At 36.2% G+C, this 10,921-nt stretch overlaps 1 protein-coding gene across 1 annotated transcript; it reads left to right on the forward strand.

The window, feature by feature from the left end:
- The first annotated feature begins 795 nt into the window (after nucleotides 1–795).
- On the forward strand, nucleotides 796–2,288 carry LOC149236919 (acid phosphatase 1-like). The gene is made up of 3 exons (XM_089372529.1): nucleotides 796–1,456; nucleotides 1,644–1,853; nucleotides 1,991–2,288. Exons 1-3 carry the CDS (start codon nucleotides 951–953, stop codon nucleotides 2,166–2,168), a joined length of 894 nt encoding a protein of 297 aa, XP_089228655.1. The 5' UTR covers nucleotides 796–950; the 3' UTR covers nucleotides 2,169–2,288.
- The last annotated feature ends 8,633 nt before the right edge of the window (nucleotides 2,289–10,921 follow it).

Consider the following 10,921-nt stretch of genomic DNA (forward strand, 5'->3'; position numbering starts at 1 on the left):
ATATTATGCATGCCTGACAGTTTCAACAGTATAGGTATTTCTTCTTATATACAACTTTTACTCTGCAGTTTTTTTTGAACCTTTTTTTGAGTTTTTCTTCTGGATCCTCATAGCCTCCCACCTGTTTTTGGATCTGCGATATTATATGTTATGGACTGTTTTTGACTGCTCTCTGCGTGGAGACTCGATGTATTTTCCCCTTTTTGGCTATCTACTGGCTGTTTTGACCGATGCCGCTTTAGGGATCATGCATTGGAATTACAGTGTTATTTCGTATCATTTTTTGAGCTCAATTTCTATTGAGATCCACGCAGAATCCACTATGTATCTGTTACTCTGGTACCACATTGTCTGTTTCTGTGTGGGGATGGCGGCATTATCTAACCGTTATCATCTAGAGGATGTTGCTTGTTTATCTGTATGGAGCAGCTGTTTATATAATCATCAAGTATTATAATACAAATATTGAGTTTTTTCGTGCTGAAAAAAGGGTTCCAGATTGCGAGCCAAATTCAAATCAGGGCGGGACAACAAATTTAAAATTCAAATGGTAGGAAGAGAAATGTGAGTTCAATAATTTTCACTTCAGGAACCCACCACTTTTACTTTAACTCGACCAGTCTAGACAGTCACATCGGACTCCCATCGAATTGCCATACATTCCTGGAAAGAGCGATGAACCTCGAGGTTTGCCGGAAAATGCCGGTGGCCGGAGTCAGTAATTTTTCCGAACGGCGGAGGTTCCGGGGTAGACTACTCCCAATCTAAAGTGGACTCAGAAGCATCTCGGGCTTGGAGTTGTGCGAATCTTGGAGTACATTCTGGCATCGAAAAAAAGAGTTCTAACGCGAGAATCCACCTTCTCTTCTTTTATTTTAATTCGTGTGAAACCCAACCAGAATCAGCGACATACATGTATATACCATTCTTGAATCTCACCCTCATCCACCATGGCTTCTCTTTCCCTTGTTAACCACAACCATCCCAAAGCTCTTTGTGCTCTGCAGTCTACTGCAGCCAATATCTTCAAGATCTTCAATGACTTTCCCTCTTCTATGGCTCCGGTACTGCACACTCGCATCAGCCACCAATGTCCCAATATCCGATTCACCACGCCCAAGAGCTATGGCAAGGTATCAGAGCAATTCACAGTGCAAGGGGAGACGTGGGATCTGAAGCAAGAGAACCAACTTAACTTCGAAGCATGGAGGTTGGGCGTCGAAACAAACACTCTGCGCTCATGGACCGTGGTGCCTCCTGAATTCGTGGAATCAGTGAAAAGCTACATGATCGGAAGTGGAAGCCAATATGTGAGGGACTTACAAATGGTGGCCAAAGAATCCATGGCTTATGTTAATTCTCTCACACTCTCAGGCGATGGGAAGGACGCGTGGGTTTTCGACGTGGACGAGACACTGCTCTCAAGCCTGCCCTTTTTCGCTAGCCGACAGTATGGGTAAGATGAACTAGCAGAAAAACGCATTTCCCCTCTGCAATTTTTCCTCTTTTGTTTGGCCTATTGTTTGAAGAGAAGGGGATGAAGGATGATGGTTTTGCAAAGTGGGCAGATTTGGCCGAACCAATTAACAAACGCCTTTCCCCTCTGCTTTATTTCCAATTTTTATGGGTCTCCCCGTTTGCAGAGGAGAGGGGGTCGACGATGGTGCTTTTATAGAGTGGTCGGATTTGGCAGAGGCCCCGCCATTGCCTGCCAGTCGTAGTTTGTACAACCATCTGCTGGAATTGGGGTTCAAGATCTTTCTATTAACGGCCAGGTACGACTACGAGAGGAATGCCACTGAGAAGAATCTGGCTCTGGCTGGTTATCATTCATGGGAGGCGCTTTTGTTGAGGTGATCTCTGCAATCACCGATGCATTTACCAATTTAGTTTCTTTGATGTGTCTTTCTGAGTTTGGAATGTCTGGTTTGGATGGGTAATGCACGGAAAGAGTTGTGTTCATGAGATTAATGGTTAATTTGTGCTGCAGGGAGCCGGAAGATTATGAGAAGAGCGCTGTGGTTTTTAAATCTGAGAGGAGATTGAAGATTGAGCAAGATGGGTTTAGGATTTTAGGGAACTCCGGCGATCAGTGGAGCGATCTGACTGGATATGCTGTTGGGGACCGAACATTCAAGCTGCCCAATCCCATGTATTACACTGTCTGATTTTAATGTGTGGATTGTTTCCCCGAGGCATGATAGGTGATGATATTTTTTTATAAGTATTTTGTAATCCCAAAAATAATTGACCTGTTTGCAGGTATTTCTAAAATTTATTATCAAAATAAGAAGTTTTTTTTGTTTACATAGTAGAATAGACTGTGATAGGTACACTGTTAAGTCATTTAGTGATGGAAGGTTACTGGTTTAAAACTTGGGCAAAAATTTAGTGATGTTAAGGGTTGGTGTGGTTTAGGCTGGGTATATCCCCAGATAATTTTGACGATTTAGATGCCGCTGGGTTTGTAGGTTTTTCCCATGGCCTTTTCTTTACTTCAACATCTGGCCTAGGCCGGATGCATCCCTGGTTAATTTTGATGACTTAAATGCCTCTGGACCCTAAATTTCTTTCCCTCAACTTAATCTTAATTTTAAATACACATTACTTTATTCTAAATCCAATCAAATTCTCTTCTATATATTACTTTGCTATACAACCAACAAGATTCTCATACATTTCCTTTGCCCTAAAACCAATAAAATTATCTTTTATATTCTCTTTTATATGCATTTCCTTTACCCTAAAACCAATAAAATTATCTTTTATATGCATTTCTTGGTCATTAAATCCAATATTGGCATAAATTTACCAAAAATGCACATGTCACTTTTATTTGGCTTCTCATCACAGGCATGGAATCTCATTTCCATCCTCAAATTTCTTTGTACACGAAGACTACGTCTGCTCCTTTTGGAACTCATCTTCAGTTCCATTGTCGGAACTCATTTCCAGTCCCGTTACACAATGTAAAGACATTTATTGTATTCAGGGTTTCAATGATTCAAACACCCTGAATTTGTAGCGGGCATTTATTCGGAATATGATGTTATAAGGGTTTTATCTTTATTTTGTGAATATTTTTTTGGGGTTAATTTTGTTAAAATGTGAAATAGATTTTTTGAAATTAGAAGTTTTAATTATTCGATCGGTAAAATCTAAATGTTTTAGAAAATTTATAAGATGTTGAATATATTTATATATTTAAACACCGGTACAAAATTTTAATTACACTAAAGATTGTGTTTATCAAATTCCAAAAAAAGTAAACTTAAAAAGGACTAACAAAATTGTTCTATTTATGATTATATACGCGAAATTTTTATTTTGTAAGTTGTTTAATATATGTCTATTGGGTCTAGAATAGACATGCGATAGGGTGTTCTGTTAAAGCGCTTTGTGGTGAAAAGATTACCAGTTAAAATCCCTATGGACAAAAATCCATCCATGCCAAGGACTAATATGACCCAGACAAATTATGATCCCCAATAATTCACTCACATTATCTAATTAAAAAAAAAAGTATCTAATCTGAAAAATTCAAATTTTCAATTTTTTTTGAAATGTTGAATCTATTTATATATTCAACAACATAATTTAAATTCCAATCCCAACTAAAAATTATTTATCATCAAATTCCAACAAAAACAATATTGTATAACAATTCTTTAAAGTTGATAGAATTATTAAAAGAAAAGTTTTATGGACAGCAATCCTAAACGCATATTATCACATAGATAAGAAACCGGGTGTCAGATTACAGGTTGGGATATAACCATTCTTTGCAGGTGTCAGGGTGTTATTACAAGAAAAGTTTTATGTACAGCAATTTTCTTAAATGTATATTATTATGCTAACAAGAAACCGGGTGCTAGATTAATGGTCCCATGTTTTCGGCCAGGATGTGCTCGAGGGAAAACATTCATTACAGTATTTCCTCATAAGAAATTAGGCGTTAGATTATAGGTTTTTTTAAATAGGCAGATGCTGTGTGAGACATTTGAGTTTATTTTAAAGGTAGCTTTTTGAGAATCCAGACAAAACTAAGTTTAATTGCTTTGTAATTAGATTTTTCATTCTGAAAATGAATATGCAATGAAGATAATTACAAGTTGTGATCGCAATGCTCATTTTCTATACTCTTTGTTAATGATTGGCCTTTCCACAGAGCTCATGCCCGCCCTTAGTTGTTATTACTGAGTCAGATGACTTATTGATTTTAGTGGGCATTCACCTGCATTTACCTCTTCATATTACAAGCATATAACGCTACTGAGTAGCTCCCATCCTTTAACCACTTGTTGGTTAGCGTTTCCTCCCACTTACCCTCTTGTTTCTGATACCACAACCAAACTCCTTACCCTTTCAATGGACAGGGATGGGTAATTGTGTTACAGTAGTTGTGCTCTGGTTGTTTCTAAAATTGTGGAAAGGAAACTGATGGGTAATTGTGTTACAGTAGTTGTGCTCTGGTTGTTTCTAAAATTGTGGCAAGTAAGCTCTGGTTATTTTTAAAATTGTAGAAAGTAAGTTGACCTTGCAGGGTAGATAGAATGAGACTATTTTGGTTTATTGTGCTGTTCTCTTATGTTTTGGTAGAATGCTATATGGGATGATTTAATAGTTGGTATAATGGTATGTGATCTCTTTGTTAGGATTTCAAATTTTATTTGAGATATTTTGGGCCAGAGTGATAAGGTTAAAAGAGTAAGGTTTTGTTAAGTCATAAATTTTTAGTAGATTTGAATTAAAAATGATTAAATATACTCTTTGCATTATAATAATTTTAACATTAAGCTCATTTAAATTACTTTATTGATTATAGTTAAAGAATTAAAAAAAACACACCATGCCTGAAAGCCAAAATTGAGACAAGCCATTGAGCCATTACTTTAGATTGCAAATGTTGTTAACGTTTTTGTAAGCCATGTGCACGACTATGAATGATCTGTAAGAAATTTATTGATATGTATGATAACGTACTGTCACAGTTTAATTGTTTGTAGTTTTTTTTGGGATGGGGTGATATATAATTTTTTACATATCAGTATGATACAATTTTTCAATTTTATCACAAATTAACATTTTTATACATCACACTGGGCTATAAAATAAACCTCTAAACTCAATCAAATTAACTAATCAATAATAACTAATAAAATTTAGATTAACAATTTCCTCCATACATTTATGTGCATACCACTTTCGTCAATTACAGGGTAATTACTCGTAGGATTTAGTCAGTTCACAATGCCATGCACTCCATTGAAAATATTGGTAAAGGGAAAAGGGTTTAAACAATTTTCGGGAATTTTCTACATGAAGCAGCATGATACATCTGGAGTATTTTGAGAATTTTTTAACGATGATTTTTAGGATGTTATTTTCATATTGTGTTTTATTTTTTATTTTTCATTTAAAATTAAAAAAATAAATTTTATATTTATTAATTTTTTTTACGCAAAACAATTTTTGTTAAAATTATATTTTATGTATTTTAAAAATTATTTTAAATATATCAATAAATCTAAAGCTTTAAAAAGCTTTTAAAATATCTAAATTATATAAAATTTACCCATCTAATTTTAATAAATTTCTACAAAATAATAAACAAATTTAATCTGAAAATATATACAAAACATCTCTAAAATATATCACAATTAATATCACAATTAAAATACAACTAAATATGATAAAAACAATAATAATACTTTTTATATTTAGTTTAAATCAAATAATTGATAATACAATCTAAACCTAAAGTTATCATGGGGTTTATACTTTTAGAAAACCTGTCAAATTAGAATTTTGACAAATATGTTTCTCATGGCTCTTTCCTAGTCCCCATATGCAAATTAGAATTTTGACAAATATGTTTCTCAATAGTTTAGATCTCTTATCATATATACCTCACAATAATTTATTAGTTCGATTCAATATACTTTGTTATGTGTTTTTATATTAGTATTTATCAGCATTATATGGAATAGTAGTTTGGAATATTTTCTCAATTTATTTGAGAATGTAACATTTTTAATTGATTGGGAATGATCATGAGAATTTAGAATCGTATGGGAACTTTAACATTAAACCAATTAAAAATTTGAGAATAATTAAAAAAAAAACGTGTAAATTTATTTTCATTTTAGTAATAGTAATTTTAATGTTATTGAATCAAAATCAAAATTAAAGATTTTTAATATGTACTTAATTGTTATAAATATTTATTTTAGTATAATTTTTATAATATATTTATTCAAAATATTATTATATAAAATAAATAACAAATTATATTATTTTTTTAAAAGTAATTATTATATTTTATTAGGTATAATTAGTAATTTTATAGAAAGGTAGTTACTGTTTTATTTAGTAAAATTAATATTTCATAAATGATACAATAGTTAATATGACTTGAATCCGGCTACTTGGTATACAAATCATGAACAATACCATTTGAATGAAATTCTTTTGACAAAATTAGGCTCCAAAGGTTTTTTCACTGTCATATTCTTGTTGCCAGAAGACCTCTTCTTAGTGATGAAGGGTGGCCCCTACTTTTTCAAATCAGTTAGGATGTACATGAGATAATGGGTAGAGCGCTTCAACCTTGACACAAAGGACTTCTCATGGGCACTTGTATGGATTCACCTCTACTCGCTCCCACAAGTGTACTAGTTTCCTGAAAGCCTAACTTAAATCAATAACAAGTTGGGTAATTTTTTTTGTCTTTTAGAACAAACCAAGTAAGGAAGACACACCTCCTATGCAAGGATTTGTGTCTACATGAATATTTTTGGCTCTTTGCTAGAAGCGATAGGCCTCGAATAAGAGGATATTGATTGGATCAAAATGCTTGACTATGAGCATGCCCCATTTAGATGTAGGAAATTTCATGAGCATTGACATATTTTTCCTGACTATCCTCTCAATGCTCCCAAGAAAGACTCCTCTAGAGCGGTGGCCAAAGAGGAATAAGGATTCACCAAGATCCCCTCCAAGTGTCATCACAATAAGAAGTTTAATGCGCCCTCAACCCCTAAAAAGCAAGCCACCAGTAATAATTTTGAGGTGCTTGCTAGTTTGCAAGATAGCCAAGATCCCCAAACTTCAACCCTAACCCTAGAGAATACCCCAGAAGCATTAAGGTTGCAACAAATTAAAGAAGAATTGGCACCCATGAATACCAATATGGCTCAAGCAATTAGAAAAGACATGAAAGGAGAAGCCCCTAGTCAGCAAGAACATTCAAACATGATGGATTATGAAGAACTCATGGAAATAGAAGGCCTTAACCTCATGGCCATGGAAGATACTTACAAAAGAAATGATTTGCAAGTGATCCCCTAGAAGCAAATAAATCTCCTAGCGGTTGTGTTACAAAAGGCCAAAGAAAGACACCAACTAGGTTTCCAAAGCACCATCTCCAAGGATAACAAAAAAGGCACCAAAGAATCAAATAAGAGAGGACATAAAATGAATCTCAAGAGATTCAATGTATTGTTAGGGAGGCAACTCATAGATTTTGGGAAATACAAGTACATCTCAGAGATGTTCTCCTCACCCCCTCCCTTTTCTCATGAAGATAATTTCATATAATATAAGGGGCATGAAAAACCATTCCAAGCAACACATCCTCAGGTAGAGGATCCAATAGGACACTCTGTCCATTTTTCTCATCTAAGAATCAAAATGCTCTGGCTCAAATTTTGACAGAATAATTTCCTAGGCTTAGAGGAATGCCAAGACCATCACCTTGAATGTTGAAGGCGCCTTGGGAGGCCTAGGCATTGCCTGTAACCCTACCCAAACAAATGTAAGTGAGCTTTATCTTCACCCTTCTGTGATTTTTATATCTTTTCACTTCCTAGGAACGAATTTGCATGGTTTCTTTCATATGTTTATGACCCTTAGATTCCTACTCAAAAGTTGATCATGTTGTAGCATCTGAACTCCCTCCAATCATTGTTGGATTTGTAAAAGGGGATAGCATGTGGATATTTTAACATGATCACAAACACTAAAAGAATAAAAAAAGAGGTTGGAGACTCCTCGAAACATAGTTAGAAGACTTCAAAAATCTCATTGAGGAGAATGATCTAATAGACCTACAAAACACCAATGGCCTGTACACTTGGAATAATAAGAGATGAGGCAAGGATTAAATCTCTTCACGTCTTTATCACTTCCTAGTCTAAGAACTCCTCATCACAAATGGTCAAGAATTCACGTTAGAGATCCTTCTGGTTGCAAGGTATGGTCACTGGTCGATCTACATGGCCCAACGATATCTAGAAAAATCCCTCACAAAACCATTCATATTTGAACAATTATAGCTCATCGACGCCTCCATCGTCACCAAAATCCAAACCTGGTGGAAGTGAGCCATACCCATAGATGGATCCAAGATGTACATATTCCAGTAGAAGCTAAAGCAAATCAAAATCCATCCTAATAAATGGAACAAAGAGGATTTTGGAAACATATTCCAGGAGAAGCATAGAATAGAGAAGGAAATGGAAGCTCTCCAATAGGACATTATCACGAATGGCCGGACTAAAGACTTATAGGAACATGAAACCACCCCAATCTCTAAGTTGGAGGAGTGCTACATGTTGATTTTTGGTAGCTTGGGAGGTAATCCAAGCCCTAAGGTTCGGGGTTTGGAGGTTGGAGCGCCATAATAGGCCATTGTGGGCTTGGAACCCAAGGTGTGGGCTTTACACCCAAGCATGTGGGTGTGAATCCATGAGGCCTACTAGACATGTGATGGATGGAGACGATAAAGGATGTCAAGACAAATACAACGCATAAAGAATCGTTGAATTGAGGCTTTTGTGATCCATATCAAGTTTTATGAGAAAACTTTTTTGGTGTAAATCACATGATAATACATTTGTCGACACGTTTCGAACCAACGAGTGTGGTTCATCGTCAGGACAAGTTGAGGAATCAGATCATGGCTGCATGTTAAATATGGAGAGCAGATCTTCCAATGGCTAGGTTTCACTGGAAAACGGCTATATCGGACTAGATTGGACTAACGACTATATTTGACTATGAAACAACTAGATTTGCCTAGCCAATGGACTGGTCAAAGGGGTGGGGACAAGGACTAATATTATATAATATTAGTCCTGGTCCCCACCCCATAATATTAGTCCTAGTCCCCACCCATTTGACCAATCCATTGGCTTGTCAAATCTAGCCGTTTCATAGTCAAATATAGTCGTTAGTCCAGTCTAGTCTGATATAACCGTTTTTCAGTCAAACTTAGCCATTGGAAGATCTGCTCTCCCTATCTAACATGCAGCCATGATCTGATTTCTCAACTTGTCCTGACGATGAACCACACTCGTTGGTTCGAAACGCGTCGACAAATGTATTATCATGTGATTTACGCCGATTTTTTTTTTTTTAGATGTGAAGTTATGAATTTTTGAATGTAGAGTGTGGGCTTGTAGCATGAGCTTCATGTAGGCTTGAGTTGGACAAGCCACATGACAGGTTGGAAACCCACTTCAGAGGCATTCATTTGAGCCCTCTTGATGGATATAAATAATAGGTGTTTGTGACTCATTTGAGCATCCATTTTTGTGCAACACAAGGGCAACGAAGGAGTGAGGAAAGTAACTCACATAGGAGGATAAAGACAACTCTATGGTGGCCGCAGAGTAGGAGCATGTTCAGTGAGGAAGAGGAGGTTTGTTTGGGCACCCTTATGACTATTTGAAGGTGTAGGTCAATCTACAGGAGGGCCTCATTGGAGAGGACTTGTTATGGGCTAATAGGATGTGGGATTTCTTGCTTGAAGTAGGCTGAAAAGGTGATAGTTATATTCTTGTTGGACCACATACCTGTAGTGGTAGTTTTGTAGACTAACCAAGCATAAAAAAGGGTTGTGGAGGAGCTCAACAAGGCAACGAGTTACCCTGTCTTGAATATGGAAGTAGGCTGCAGTGTTTGAGGTGATTTTTGGCCATAGTTGGCGGGCTGTTGTAGACTACAAGAGTTCCCTAACCAGTGATTATTCCAGATCATTTTGGATCCAAAATGGTCAAGAAATGATATGGACTGCTACAAAAGGGATTAATGGCCAAGAATTCAAAGTCATCGGATTCGAGTGAAACCCATTCCATTGTGTAGAGCTCGTAAAAACAATTCCAAAGTAATTTGAATGGGAAAAATCTGACACAATATGCAAAAGTTATTCAAGGTCAAAGTTCTGGTTAGAGAAGATCAAAGTCAACGGTCAACTCATGGTTTTATGGAGTCAAAGGTGAAGGTTTGAGCTGCCACATGGCAGATTATGATTGGAGTAGGTGAACCAATGAAATGTTGACAAGTGGCCGTTTCTGGTTGGTGTCATATAAACCAACTGCAAAGCAACATGTGGCTTTATCAAAAGGCAACACATGGCCCTATCAGAGGGCGACACATGGCCTTTACGAATTGGCCAAAATAATGTAAACAAACCAAAGGTATTTGATCTCGTGACCTCTAGTCAACAAACTATATTCCTTACGGATTAGGCTGGGGTAGTTTGGTTTTCCATATTACTCCGCATATATTTAAGAGGTAAGGTTTTGTTACTAAACATAAAAAATGGCAGAGTCCGCCAGATTGGCGCCCCGCCATACCATGCCATACCATACCTCTGCCATATCACAACCAACGTTATCCACTAACCATAACTGCTGCCATACCCAAAGCTTCTCCGAATTCTCATCATGGCAAATTATTTGGGTTAATATTTAATATGTGAGATATCGTTTATTAAATCCATGAATATAGGATTTTTAATGGAGTTACGTGGATTAATGTGGAGTGAATTTTAATGGAGAGATAAGGTTTGTTAATATATGGTGGATTGGCCATGGTCCATGTGAGTTATACGTTGTATATTGTGGAGGGAGTGGGC

The sequence above is a fragment of the Pinus tabuliformis genome, chromosome 8 (assembly GCF_031772625.1).
Source record: "Pinus tabuliformis cultivar Carrire ecotype Pingquan chromosome 8, CPIR1, whole genome shotgun sequence".
NCBI lineage: Eukaryota > Viridiplantae > Streptophyta > Pinopsida > Pinales > Pinaceae > Pinus > Pinus tabuliformis.

Coding starts and splice junctions, on each gene's coding strand:
- LOC149236919 (XM_089372529.1), top strand. CDS start 951: ATGGCTTCTCTTTCCCTTGTTAACCACAACCATCCCAAAGCTCTTTGT. Junction 1,457..1,643: donor TTCGCTAGCCGACAGTATGG/GTAAGATGAACT, acceptor CCCCGTTTGCAG/AGGAGAGGGGGTCGACGATG. Junction 1,854..1,990: donor TGGGAGGCGCTTTTGTTGAG/GTGATCTCTGCA, acceptor TTTGTGCTGCAG/GGAGCCGGAAGATTATGAGA.